This window comes from Periplaneta americana, chromosome 8 (genome assembly GCF_040183065.1).
Source record: "Periplaneta americana isolate PAMFEO1 chromosome 8, P.americana_PAMFEO1_priV1, whole genome shotgun sequence".
Lineage (NCBI taxonomy): Eukaryota > Metazoa > Arthropoda > Insecta > Blattodea > Blattidae > Periplaneta > Periplaneta americana.
In genome coordinates this window covers 140,436,615-140,451,165 of record NC_091124.1, presented here as the reverse complement: position 1 = coordinate 140,451,165, position 14,551 = coordinate 140,436,615, and the positions used below count along the sequence as shown (strand labels likewise).

General features: G+C 34.6%; 2 protein-coding genes across 6 annotated transcripts in view; one reads left to right on the top strand and one right to left on the bottom strand.

The window, feature by feature from the left end:
* The window catches only part of LOC138705106 (blood vessel epicardial substance-like), a 902,265-nt gene that overhangs the window by 333,299 nt on the left and 554,415 nt on the right, over positions 1-14,551 (top strand). The window lies entirely within an intron of this gene.
* Positions 264-4,020, bottom strand: LOC138705105 (uncharacterized). The gene is made up of 3 exons (XM_069833731.1): positions 3,648-4,020; positions 3,279-3,444; positions 264-757 (listed from the first exon to the last, which is right to left on the bottom strand). Exons 1-3 carry the CDS (start codon positions 3,790-3,792, stop codon positions 493-495), a joined length of 576 nt encoding a protein of 191 aa, XP_069689832.1. The 5' UTR covers positions 3,793-4,020; the 3' UTR covers positions 264-492.

Sequence of the window (14,551 nt, the reverse complement as noted above, 5' to 3'; positions counted from 1 at the left end):
CTATTTGAGAACAGAAGCTTGCAGCCAGCACCCATCTCAAAATTTGGGAAACTGGAGAGAAATCACAAGAAATGACACAAATTTCAGATCAGTTGGTCGAATGGGATCTAATATTGCTGCTCAGGCAATTTATAAATTACGGGATAATTTAGCGGATTATTTGGTTTCAGATGCTGGAGCAATATCCTACCAACATAGATATGTAAACAATGGGAGATAGAAGTATGTCAATGTTACTATGTTTCAATTGCATTATGGAAAGTATTTATTGAACACAAAAATAGGAACACAGAGTATTTGATGATTTATAAGTATCCAATAAAATATTACAGAAAATTGTTATTTTTTTTAATTTATGAATACTCTTATACCAACATCTAAAATAACTTGTCTCAGTTTATGGAATATATTTTTCTAACAGGTGCAACACCTCCTTCTTAAATTTAAATTTATCTTTGTGTGGGATCATTTTCATGTCTTCAAGTACAGATTTCATGAAATTGAGGTCACTTGGTCCTGAATATTCCCTCGTTGCCACAAAAGACGTAAAAGAATCAACAACTTTAGAGAGGGTATGTGCAGGTTGGCTCTCTTAGGGCGAAATTCCTCTTGGAAACTTCCACCTAGGGAACTTTCCTGCATGGGAGCTGGTGATTCTGTACTCGTACTGGCATCATCGGAAAGGTGTATTGCTTCTGATGTAGCCTCAACACTTGTGCTCGGGGTGACATCTAGTGAGCTTACAGTTGAAGTCATTCTAAGCAAACAACAACGTCATAAGTTACAGACATATTATCAGTAAAATATACATAAGATTATAAAAATTTCAGTGAATTTCTTGAGTACAATAATAATGTAATCCAACATGTGTTGGGAAAAGTTTCATAGAATTATCAGTTAACAATGAAGATTAATTAATTGTAATTTGAGTGGCATTTAATAATTTAGATTTTCAATTGTAATAAATTGTAAATTGTTTAACAGACACTTAAAACAGATTGTTAATTTCTCATTGTAATTTCTAATGAATTCAGCAATTAATACTGAATAGAAACCAGATTGTATATTAGGAAAACATTTTTAAAAGGAAAATCAGAATTAACATATATTTAAGCCAACTTATCTTTTCAGATAGTAATAAAATATTATCTGCTTCAAATTGGAATTGAGCTATAGATTGTAAAGATACTGTCATTAATATTTCCAACATTGTTTAGATCATATAGGCCTAAATGCAGCTCAGAAGTCATAACTCTAAAAATGTGGAGAAATAGCATTCTTTTTTATTTCTTTTGTGCATTGAACATTTTTTTCTCCTTTATTGTGATTCTCTTTTAAGTATCTTGATATTTTTAAATTACAGTCCTTCCTTGTTGTTGGGCAATTGGTTACACCCTCTCTGATCTATCAAATCTATCTGGAAATGAACAAATGCCAGAATCTGAAATACCTCCAAAGTGCAAGATGTACATTATAGATGTTACTACAGGGTATGTCTGTACACTCAAAATCAAATCAAATCAATAACTAACACTTGAGATTAATGATATTACTTACTGACGGTTCACTCTGTATGTATGAGTGTATATATATATATATATATATATATACTATAGTTATATACAGAATGAACCGTAAGCAATGTCATTAATTTCAAGGGGTTATTCTTTGAGATATTTCAAACAAAAACGTTTAATACATTTTGCTCCTTTTTTAGCTTCCTTTTCGAGAAAAAAATTATTTTATATGAATCATTTCATAGCATATTTTGTGAAAACTACTGAATTAATTCCCTATATGCTCAATCAATTTAAGAGAGCAGTGTATTATGGTCATAAATGACTGAAATAATTTTAGTTTGTCCTCTGAATGTGCAGAAATTTGATCCGAACAAATGTATGTTTTCGTTCTGAGAAGTAATTTTAATACGTAGTGCAGTGTGAGAATGTTGTGAAGGTTATTATACTGCCTGCAGAGAGGCAAATATATGTTGTCGTAGGCCAGGTACCTGAACAGGTGGCGTGTTCGAGACGACGGTTGAGAAATGAAAAATGTACACATATCACATACGATTGATTTTAAAGACGTCTCGGGAAATTTGATTTGTTGTATAAGTTCACCAGTTATTACTTTAAAATGAAAGTGCGAGGGAACTGTAATTTCTAATTGCCAGAAGAAAATGTTTGCGTATAACAAATTGAGTTTTTTTTTTTAATAAGTTGATTTGTGTAACGTAAAAGTGAGCTTTTCGTATTGCCTGTGTTCACCGATAGTATAATTAAAATTAAATTGAAAGAGTTTACAAATGAATATTATTTTTAATTTATTTTCGTTTAATGTAAAATAGCATAATATCGTATTTTTATCTTTGCCTATGGAGTTTTAAATGTTTCAAAATCTTGTTTTTATAATGTGAACTAAGCATCATTATTGTTTTAGTTCTTTAGCTTATTTAATTGAAATGGGAGTGTAGAAATATTTCTTAATGTTTTAAATTTATTTTGAAATAAGCGTAGCCTATCTTATTGACTATATTCTCTGAATATTTCGTTAAAATTAGGTTGTAGAATTTATTTCCAATTTTTCAAGATTTTGTTTAACATGAAGTGAGCAGTGTTCATTCTCATACAGTAGGTATAACATCAGCTGTATTTTTTATGACTTAAAAACAAGGTACGTGGCAGTGACCTTCAACTTCAGAACAAGCCAGGTGAAGGGGTTGTTCAGAACAACAGAGGCTTATGTGCACTCCCCACTGATTACACAGCGTTGCACAATCTCGTAAAATCGTAAACCATTTATTTTGAAATGCACATTTTTCTGGAAAACTATTCTAAACACAGCAAAAAGGTATTTGACTTTTTTGTTGCTCTTTACTAAAGAAATAATCCACTAGAATTAATGACATTACTTACGGTTCACAAACTATAGTACATAGGAAATTAACAATGCCATAAGAAATGCATGTATAAAAAAATTAAAGTGGATTTTAATGTAATGTGTAATAATTTAGTAGGCCTTGTAGAAAAGAAGACTATCTACATGATCCTTTGATAATGTAAGTTTTAGGTTAGGTTTTATTGGTCATGGTATCAATATTAAAATATTAATGCCATCAAACAGAATTTTAGTTGGAACTATAGTTTGAAATACATGGGGTATGATATATATATATATATATATATATATATATATATATATATATATATATATACGAGAATCTTAAATTTAATTCGCTTTCAGCTAGAATAGTGGGTGCCAAAAATATTTATACTTACTTCCTCTTCCTAATGTAAGGTGCAAACCACAACATAGAATTATAAAGGGAGAAATTATTTTTCTTCTGTTGAGCCCCAGAACCAGAAGGGGGGATAGCTGTAGAATCCCTCAAGGCTCTCACAAATCTGTCCCTGAGGTTGTCCCACTTCTTCTTAACAATTTCGGCTAAAAATAATGCAATATATTAATATTTTCTCGCCTTTCCGAAAGTAAAATATATAACTAGAATTAATGTATCATCAAATTAACATTAAACGTTGAGTATGCATTTTATATGAACAAAATAATATCAACATATAAAATGAAATGAAAGTAAATGTACAGTTTCACAAAATCAGAAGAAAAATGTTGTAATATTGCCAACTTACCATCACTATTCAGGATGTCTGCGATTGTACACCAAGCGTTTTCTTTTATTCTTACATTTTTGTATTGAACATTTGTCTTGTCATATAAGAATTCTTTCTCTTGCACATACGAAATTAATAATTCTTCAAATTCCGTAGCTGCCATGATAATCTCGACGAACAATCGACAATCGGAATTGAATAAATGACTGATTTGACATGCGCAGAAGAATCCCGGGAATGGAAATGTTAAAACTTCGTGAAGTTTTGTTTCTCATTCCAGGGTCTACCGTTCCCAGAAAGCAATTGTGTATCCATACATTAAAAAATAAAGCTTCCAAGATTTTTCTCGATTCCGTTCTCGTTCTAGTTGCCATTCCCGGGCAATTGTGAAGCCGCCTTAACAGTCTGTTTAAAGATCGTTAGGTTCCCGTCATATCATCGGAACTGGAAAAGCCATATGACGGGATACTTTTAGCCAACATGGAACACGACAGATGTCAGGGTCCCAGTTCATGTTCTCATTTATTTTGCAATCAAAAGAACACTATTGCAAGCTCTTTTAACTAGTGTAATTAAAATTCAAAGTTAACTAATGACAAACGTAACAAAAATTGTTTGTAATTTATACAAATTTCGAGGTGTTTCACTTTATAAGATACTTTTACTCCACTTAAAATTAGGACCAAGAAAACACAGGTTATGGAACTTGTTTCATGAATGTAAGTTCCAACTCAACTGAGAATTAATACTAACTCTCGAAATCTTTTGAGAAATAAAATTTATTTTTATGAATTCTGACTTCACAGGCAACAATGATCTTAAGTTATGTCAGTTGTTAAGGTCATAAAATGAAATATTTCAAATATTTTATTTCCATTAGCATGTTAAGGACTGTATAAATAGCAATAAAAATAAATCAATTTTTTTCTAAAATTACAAAAAAAAAAAATTGTGGGTAGTGGAAAAATTTCGACTTCATTTTTGGAATCTGCACATGAAATTATATAAGAACAGCGGAAATTGTACATTTAACAAAATCACCGTTGACCAGTGTGTTAATTAAATGAAACTGCCACAATATTAAGCAATTTAAGAGCCATGTAATGCACATAGGAGCAATAATTTTGCACATAGTAGGTAATAAAGTTTTCACAGATTTACAGATTAAATTTTGAGAATCTGAATTTTTACATTTATTTTTTACTCATTTCAATGCATTTTTCATAGGAACTACTTGATATACTTTACTGTACAGTTTTAAGGATAAATTCTACAATTTCTAGCTAAAATTATAGATTATAATGTATTTATCATATAAATTATAATTTTAGCTAGAAATTATAGAATTTATCCTTAAAATTGTACAGTAAAGGTTTCATTAAAGTATGTCAAGTAGGATATTTCCTAAGAAAAATGCATCTTTTAGTATTTCATATTTAAATCATCGTTTTTAGTGGAAAAATTAATGATTCCTGAGCCTGATATTACTATACTATTTCTTAAATGAATATATGTCTATGTGATCAAATTTTAGGTGGATATTGTGAGAAATGTCTTTTTTAATAATAGGCCTAGTAGTCGTTTTAATTGCAATGATCAAATCACGACTTTTTCTGAGAATATTGTCATTTTGTCTGAAGTTTCGCGTTCTCTCTAACCCGAGAGATATCTGACGCCTCGACCTGAAGTGCTCTCTCACCATCACGACAACTATCGCGCTGGTTGAACACTTAAACCCCGACCGAACCGCTGCGGCTCGCCGGGATGCCACGACGGCTGGACACAAATTCACCACCGACATCATTTTATCTCCGGGCCGAAATTTAAATTCTCACTTCACAGACGCTATCTCGTGGACAGTGTTGCAACTATTACGTTAAGTGGATTACTGAAATACTATTGTCGGAGAGTTGTGAGTTTATTTTGGTCTTTATTACTCGAAATACATCGTCTAATGGAATGAGGAAACTAGAGAAAAAACCTCATTAAGGTTGATCGGCTCCGGGATTTGAACCCGGGACCTCCCGAATACGATTCTTATAAGACAGCATTCCCACTTGGGGGTCGCGTTCTCGAGAAGTGTGTCGTATTACATTAATCCTTGTATGATGTAGAATACCTGCTGCTAATGGCTAATACAAGTCGTACTGGAGGGTAGTATCTGGTGGCGCCAATCTTCAGCAGCTGTCCAGTTTTTAATATACAGTAAATAGAACGTAACGGAGAAGATTTCTCAACCTGAAAAGATGTGGTTCACCAAATAATTGCATTTTTAGGAATGAAATAGATATTGATTGGTAGTCGATATACACCCTCGATTGTGGCGGGGAACTAGTGGCGTCAGATGAAGAAGAAGGGACTGACAATAAAGCAAATGTGTATAGAGATTCAAACAATTGTGACTATATGGAGAACCTGGTAAATGCAATTCGAAACAACTGCTCCTGTCACTAAAAAGAGAAGAAAGGGAGAGTCCATTCCCTTGGAAACGTGCAACAAATAATAAACTACAAGAAGCATTCAACCTATAGCAAGAAAACAACAAGATACGATTTCGTATATAGAGTCTGGCCGGGCGGAAGACAAAGCCAACTGACCTTAGCTCTGTCAGATTAAATAAATTATTATTATTATTTTATTATTATTATTATTATTATTATTATTCAGAAGTCCATAATTGTACTTATTTTTAGGAAGGGGGACAAGACTAACTGTACTAACTTTCGAGGAATACCACTTTTATTGACGTCGTACAAAATTTTGTCCAATATTCTTTTGACAAGATTAAACTCCGTACATAGATGAAATTATTGTGGATCATCAGTGCGGTTTTAGGCGTAATAGATCGACTATTGATCAGATTTTTTGTATTCGATAGATATTGGAGACAAAATGGGGGTATAAGGATACAGTACTTCAGTTATTCATAGACTTCAAAAAGGCATATGACTCGGTTAAGAGTGAAGTCTAGAATATGCCATTAGGAAAGTTCAGGATAAGAGACAGGGTTTGGAATTGAAGGGGTTACATAAGCTTCTTGTCTATGCGGATGACGTGTATATTATCTTAAGAGAAAATCCACAAACGATTAGGGAAAACACGGAAATTTTACTTGAAGCAAGTAAAGCGATAGGTTTGGAAGTAAATCCCGAAAAGACAAAGTGCATGATTATGTTTCGTGACCAGAATATTGTACAAAATGGAAATATAAAAATTGGAGATTTATCCTTCGAAGAGATGGAAAAATTCAAATATCTTGGAGCAACAGTAACAAATATAAATGGCACTCGGGAGGGATTTAAACGCAGAATAAATATCTGAAATGCCTGTTATTATTCGGGTGAGAAGCTTGTATCATCTAGTCTGCTGTCAAGAAATATGATATTTAAAATTTATAAAACAGTTACATTACCGGTTGTTCTGTATGGTTGTGAAACTTGGACTCTCACTTTGAGAGAGGAACAGAGATTAAGGGTGCTTGAGAATAAGGTTCTTAGGAAAATATTTGCGGCTAAGAGGGATGGAGTTACAGGAGAATGGAGAAAGTTACACAACGCAGAACTGGACGCATTGTCTTTTTCACCTAACATAATTACGAGTATTTTTCACCCACGTTCAATTTCAACACTAGATAACCTCCGTGGTTGAAACCGTTATTAAATAAAATGCTGTTCTATTTCTGCTTCGTTAAATTATAAAATAAACACGGAAAAGGGACGATTTGACGAGATGCTTGAGGGTTGAAGGTTATGATTCAGTAGGGGATCAGTTTTGGAGATCCTTGACTCATTCACAAATAGACAAATCCAAGTCGCGTATCCCTTATACATAGATTAATTATTATCACTTTCATGATACAGAAAAGATAAGTAAAAATTCTAAATGAAATAAAGAAATGTCGAAAAGTTAGCTTCATTCCAACATAGAATTCCCCTTTGCGGAAATTGTGGGGCTTATCGCGACACTATTGACAAGACTCTACGAATGGTATACATCCCTCTTTGAATTGCAGTGACCGTTTCATAATTTTTCCTCAGTCGTCCTATCTGTTCGAACTTCTTCTATAGTCCCGTCGCTCTAATTTCTGGCAGCCAATCATGTTACAGATCGGCTACATTTAAACATGTGCGTCTTGTGATTCGCTGATGAAGATGTTAAGCATTTCCTAAGGCTGGATAAATACTTACTATATAATCGCCCGCCATTTTGGCTCTTTTGTTGGCGTTCGCAGAAAGCACATGAGGACGTTATTTGCCGCTCAATTATTTGCTGAATTACAGTGCGTTTGATTTATTATCATAGGAGCTACGACATGATAATGTTTAACGGTGTGGCAAATAGATCCCTCGTCTGGTAGCTCGGCAACGAAAGAACAAAAATGGCGAACGATACTACCTACCTAGACTTTATAGAGCCTTCACCTCCTAAGACGTAAGCAAAGAGGAGGAGTCACGCCGGAAATAACAGTGTCGCGACTATAGCTCTTAGCATTGACCGTTGCGTCTTCGGATAATGTGTCATCGATCCGATCATCTTTCAGTTTGATCTAGAATCCCATTTTGTACAGATTCCTTTTAACAATGTACGGTGTTGTACGAAGATAACACATTGTTAAAAGAAACCAAAAGTTGGTCTGATGCTCCAATACTTGGTGTGTTCATATGAATGCGATGGTCATAGAAGTTACTTCATATTCTGTTCAGCGTTGTTGTTTAGTGCATTACATTAATTACCAGATATTTTCAACGGCAGTATGCGGGAAAGGCGGATTCTTTACATTAATAAACAAATGATGCATTTATCGAATGAGCAGGAATGAAAAGTTCATTATGTCGATCTTTGTATATCCATTTGTTCCTTTAAATTATTTTATTTATTTACAGTTTTTGCGTAAAAATTTCTGTGTGTATTTGTAGAAATAGACAATGATGGTACTTGTAACGAATGTTACTTAGTATATCGTTGTAATATCGTTGTCGTCGTCGTCAGCTATTATGGCATAAACCAAGATTGGTTTGTTCTGTCTGCACGTATATTGGCCCTGCTAGCTTTTCCTCTGTCTCTTTCTCCTCTTGGTCTGTACTCTCTCATAACTTTCGGAACTCTGGTTTCTGCCATTCTTTTTACATGTTCTTCCCATCTCTTGTAATTACCTATTTCTTCGATCATGTTGAATATAGGAATATAGGCCTACCAAGTTCTTCTCCAACTTATATATTTCGTTTTTGATCCTTCAATGTATAATCTACTACTAATCTCAGAAACATCACATTAAATGCTACAATTCTGTGTTTTTTTTTTAAGTGTCTAACTTTCACATCCGTACAAGTGATAGGACTGCCATCACTTGATGTAACTTCAGTTTAGTTTATCGTTTTGTATTTTTAGAATATTGCTTCATCGCTTTGCACAAATACTGATATTCTCGTAAGCTTTTAGTCATGTAATCATTTTCAATCTAGCAAATATTGTAACCAAGTATCCAAATGTATTACTCTGCTCCAGTATTTTATTGTTAATAATTTTTGCCCTTTTGTGGTTTGTACCTTTAAAAGCCGTAGCATGGGGTTGTACTTGTTTAGGTAGGCTAATACTATATTTGTAATACTTGCATTATTACTAGTTTACATTCTAAAATTTCAGAACTGATATATGGCAGTTGTCCTGTTATTCCGTTAATAGCCAAATATTGTATAATATGGTTATATCCTGTTTTGGCTCAAAACAATATGCTGACGCTAACCCAATGTTGTCGGTCCGATTCAGCTTCTTGGAGAAGTTTGCGCAACCTTCTAAAGCAGGTCTGCACAAGGTTTGCGCTCTCCGAGCCGGATCATAGCTCATGAGCGGAATGCAGATATTAGCTGCGCTCTGTATAATGCTAGGTTTACACGGCGACAGTTTAGAGCGAGAGAAGATCTAAAGTATCAGAAGAACTCTCTAAAGGAGTGTTTACACGGTGACAAAATATAGCTTCTCTAAACCCATTAGCGAGCTCTCATGAGATTTATATAACTCTAAAGTCTAATGTTACTCTCCGGACCGTTTACATGGTGCAGACAGTTTAGAGTGAGAGAAAAGAACAGGCTGGTCAGTGCGTTTACAACTATGGCAGAAACACAACGTTTTTCGGCCGCTGTAGTGTGCAATTCTTCTGAATTGAAGAAGGCAGAGGAGAAATAGATCTACGTGGGAAAAACCCTGGATATCTCGCCGACACATGGAGCTTACACATCGGACCTGTAATTGGCAAAAAAGACACAACTATGAGGATTGTCATTAGTAGACTTCGTGGAATTTCCACGAGATTCGCAAGGTTTACTGTGCACGCGGTATAGACTGTATGAGAAGGGGGCGTGCAAAGAATGGAGTATGCCTCTGATGTAAACACTGAGCAGTATACTGCGGTTACAATAAAACCTGTATTCTGAATTAAAGAAATATTATGAATGATCATTCAAGTAGGAAATGTCTAAACATGTAAATACACAATTATTTTAAAGTGAGATATATTAACTCTTAAAATATAATGTAAGATACATCATCCTTCAATATGTACACCTACATTTTGAGCGACTGCAAAGTAACCTCCTCTGATGGTCATTTAAACAGTTTTTATATTGGGAAAATGTACGTTCAACATCACACGATGTAATACGTGCATATTTGAAGAACGGAAAGTCACTACTTTTTAGTACACCAACTTCAAACATCTTGTCGTGACCTGATAGTACATCATTTATAATACGAAGTTGTGAATAGGCAGACTTTTTAGCAATAATGTTTCTCAACTTACATTTCACTTTTTATGAAATTAGTGAATTGTTATTTTGGATAATGGTTTGTGATACTTAATCCACTACATTAAGGGCTTCTGAGAGTTGTAGTTTAGACGATTCTAACAGGATGATGCTTTTGGACACGATTTTAAAATTAGAATCAATGAACAGAATATCTTCCAATAGCTGTTCAGAAAGCAATGATTTTACAGCTGCAACAGCGGAACCTCTCTGTGCTATCCAATGCATCAATTACCTCCATTCTTTTTCCGTAATGTTCTGCATAATAATTAACAGAATCCAACCACGTTCCCCAACGGGTCAAGACTGACTGCGGGGGTAAGGGTATTCCAGGAGCAATTGTTTGGAACAGCAGCATTCTCATTGTAGTACGTATGATTGAATTATTGTCTGCACTGAACAAATGTTAAGCTTTGACTATTCCAACCACAGTAATGCAAAAACAAGTGCTTAAATAGGTATACATTAGCTGTAGCTGCTCTATCTATTTGGACCGGTCACAACTCTTAACATGAACTGCTTGTACTACGAGACCGGGCGGTCGCTCACTTCTTCTATACTACCGTACATCGGCAACCTGATTGCATGCTTCGTGTGGCAATTCAACGAAGTCTAGTCATTAGTATAAAGGAAAGGCTGTTGGTCACACTACGCTTCCTAGTAACAGGTTTATACCCTAAACACATTATTTTATTGTTCTTAACAGAATAAATTATGAATAACAATAATAATAATAATAAATAAACATATGAAAATGGTAGACTATATTGCTCATGTAAAATGTATTAAGTTTCTTTCATTATGTTCAAAAAGGTATGGTGTATGAATTGAACAACAGGAAGGTAGTGCCTGAGTTTATAATATGTAATATCTTTTCATATCAAAAATGACAACCATTTATTTTAATATAATTGATACGTAAAAGTTTTGAACTTACGTCTATTGACCATAAAATATTGTACGAAGCATTTAATATGCAACGATGAGTCCTTTAAATGCCCCAAATGTCAATGTCAATAAGTGTTCTGCTACAAATATCTAGAACCGAACAGCGCTCTGAGCGGCGGAATTGCGTCTCTACATTTACACGGCGAGAGTTTAAAGAAGAGAGGGCTAGAGATTATAGCTGAGTATAGCTCGTGCGGAACCTGGTGAAACTTGGAGGGAGAGAACAGTATTGTGGTGTGGGATCGACTACCAACCGATGTTATGTGACGAGATGCAAAGGAGACTGAACAAGCGTTATCCCCTCCACTCTTACCCGCCCGTAGAACTGGTTTCTCCATCAAGGTCAAGCTTCACCAGGTTCCGTTCGAGCTATATCACCGTGTAAACGGATTTGAGAGTAGGTATCTCGTTGACTGTGATTAGATATTAGAGAGACTAAATAGAGCGGCCTTGAAAACTGCTCTCGCCGTGTAAACACCCTGGACAGAGAACTCGCATATGCTCTCAACTCTCATTATAGCTACTCTAAATTATTCAACTCAGTTGAACTTTTTCATAAACTCTCGCGACAGAAGCAGTAGAAATGACGGCCAAAAACAATGGAGTGTCGAAGACACGAAGATTGATTGAAGCATATGAATTGGAAAGTTGTTTGTGGAATGTGTTTAACAAGAATTACAAGAATAAGGACCTTGAGAAATCAGGCATTGTCAAAATTAGCTGACACTGTTGAGGCGTCTGAATTTGGCTTTTAGTTTTGTTAATTTATTGTAATTTGGCCGTAATTTTAGCAAGGTCCATTGTTTTAGTTTTTTAATTTGTTGGTTTTTATTCTTGCTTATTTATTTTCGAAAGATCCATAACCTCCAGTAAGTGCGAACTGTAATAATAATAATAATAATAATAATAATAATAATAATAATAATAATTATTATTATTATTATTATTATTATTATTATCACTATTATGTTGTTATTATCACTATTGTTTTATTATTATTATTATTATTATTATTATTATTATTATTATTATTATTCACTTGATGTGGAATATTTTCTATATTCCTTCAATACTATTGATAATGCATCATATTAATAATAATAACGCTCACCTAGTACATTACGAACAAATCACATAACTGGTACAATGGGGTCTGTACCGGTATATGTTAACCAGAATATAGTTATAATTTAACAAAACGAAATAGGCACAACTATTATACTGTATTAGTAGAACCATTATAAACACATTATAATGAAAGAAGATGAACAATGTTATGTGAAAAATTGTTTTTTTTTTTTCTTTGAACACTCGGTCTCTTTTGAGGAGCTGAAACGCAATCATTCATTTTCATCGCAAATTCTGCACACTTTTTTTTTAACATTGGAGGTAAATTGGACTTTGGCCCTTGTAGCAAGAATATTTTTTTCCTCTTTAATTTTGGGGGGCACAAAGCACATCTTCTTCTTCTTTTTCTTCTTCTCAAGAACCACTTCTTCAGCTGCATTCGTTGCCTTTCTTTCATCAGGAAGCCTGAAAATTGTCTTTATACAGGGTTCCTACAAAAGACCTTTCCGGTTTCGAACACATGTAATTTACGTGCTATGAATCTGAGGTGTATGAAAATAGTACCAATGGAAAGAGAAACTCCAAACGTTTAGTTTCTTGACTTAAAGATGTTCAATGTGTCCCCCCTCCTTAGTAACACGGCACACATCAAGCCTATAGTCAAGTTCCAAGTAGGTACGCGGATTTTCCGATCTTCAGATTCTGAGGTTATGTCTGTTCACCTTACCAGAAAGTTGAAAAGTGACGTCATCAGAAAACACCACGGAACGAATAAATTCATCATCGTTTTCAATTAAAGTCTACATACTTGTGAAAAAATTTCTTCGTAGTACTTTGTCCTCTGGTATTAGGGCTTGCAGCAACTGTTGTAGGTATGGATGGAGTCGCAACCGCTTGCGAAGAATCGTGCCTTTAAATCTGTGTACCATTTACGGATTTTAGGCCCATTGGGTGGATCTGCACCAGACTTTGTTCGGTAATGCTTTTGCACATTAATAACAGACTGGTTCACACGAAAATTAAGCTCTTCTGTCATCTATAGCAGCCATTTCGCCTCAACAATGAACAAATTTGTTTATATGTACTATTATGAGGCGCGTTATCAAGTAGGGAAACAATGTTAACACAACTAAACTTTTTGAGTTTCTCTTACCATTGGTACTATTTTCATGCATCTCTGATTCATAGAATGTAAATTACATGTGTGCCGACTTGAGCTATAATTTGCACATTTTTGATCAAGACTATCAACTCCGTCCTTCGTGCAATTATAGTATTCTATACGAAGAAATAAATAATGCCTCACCCAACAATATTAGTAACGCAAGTGCTATGCGCGGCCAGGTTACACAACTGCTGACACACTGTTCAGAAGTTAGATGGGTGATGATGTCATAAAAACGCACTGACCAGCCTATTCTTCTCTAAATGCTCTCACTCTAAACTCTCTGCACCATGTAAACGGTCCGGAGAGTAACTTAGAGTTTAGAATTATATAAATCTCATGAGAGCTCGCTAATGGGTTTAGAGAAGCTATATTCTGTCACCGTGTAAACACTCCGTTAGAGAGCTCTCATGATTCTTCAGAACTTCGCTCTGAACTGTCGCCGTGGAAACGTAGCATGATTATTACTTTAGATCTGTATTTCAAGAGTTATGCGCAAGCTTGTATAATCTCGTACGCAACAGTCGCGAGAGTTAATGAAAAAGTTCAACTTAGCTGACTAATTTAGAGTAGCCATAATGAGAGCTGACAGTATATGCGAGTTCTCTGTTCAGGGTGTTTACACGGCGAGAGCAGTTTTCAAGGCCGCTATATTTAGAGTCTCTATTTAGATATTAGGGTCAACGAGATACCTGCTCTCACAACCGTTTACACGGTGATACTCAGCTATAATCTGTAGCGCTCTTCTCTAAACTGTCGCCGTGTAAACGTAGCATAAGGGTGGACTGGAAGAAGGGGTTATCTCGTACCAAATGTAGGCCTACACAAAAGGAAGTACTATTTTGAGTGTATATGAAATGAATTCCCGTTCAGTATTTGCAAAACTATCTTGAACTATTATTAATTAATTAATAAATATTTATTTTACAGAAATAATAGAT

What these genes read in the sequence shown, in the direction of transcription:
- LOC138705105 (XM_069833731.1), bottom strand. Translation starts at nt 3,792, where the DNA reads ATGGCAGCTACGGAATTTGAAGAATTATTAATTTCGTATGTGCAAGAG. An exon ending in AGACATCCTGAATAGTGATG is followed by an intron (nt 3,445 to 3,647) that starts GTAAGTTGGCAA and finishes CATTATTTTTAG; the next exon opens with CCGAAATTGTTAAGAAGAAG. An exon ending in CCTTACATTAGGAAGAGGAA is followed by an intron (nt 758 to 3,278) that starts GTAAGTATAAAT and finishes TTGTTTGCTTAG; the next exon opens with AATGACTTCAACTGTAAGCT.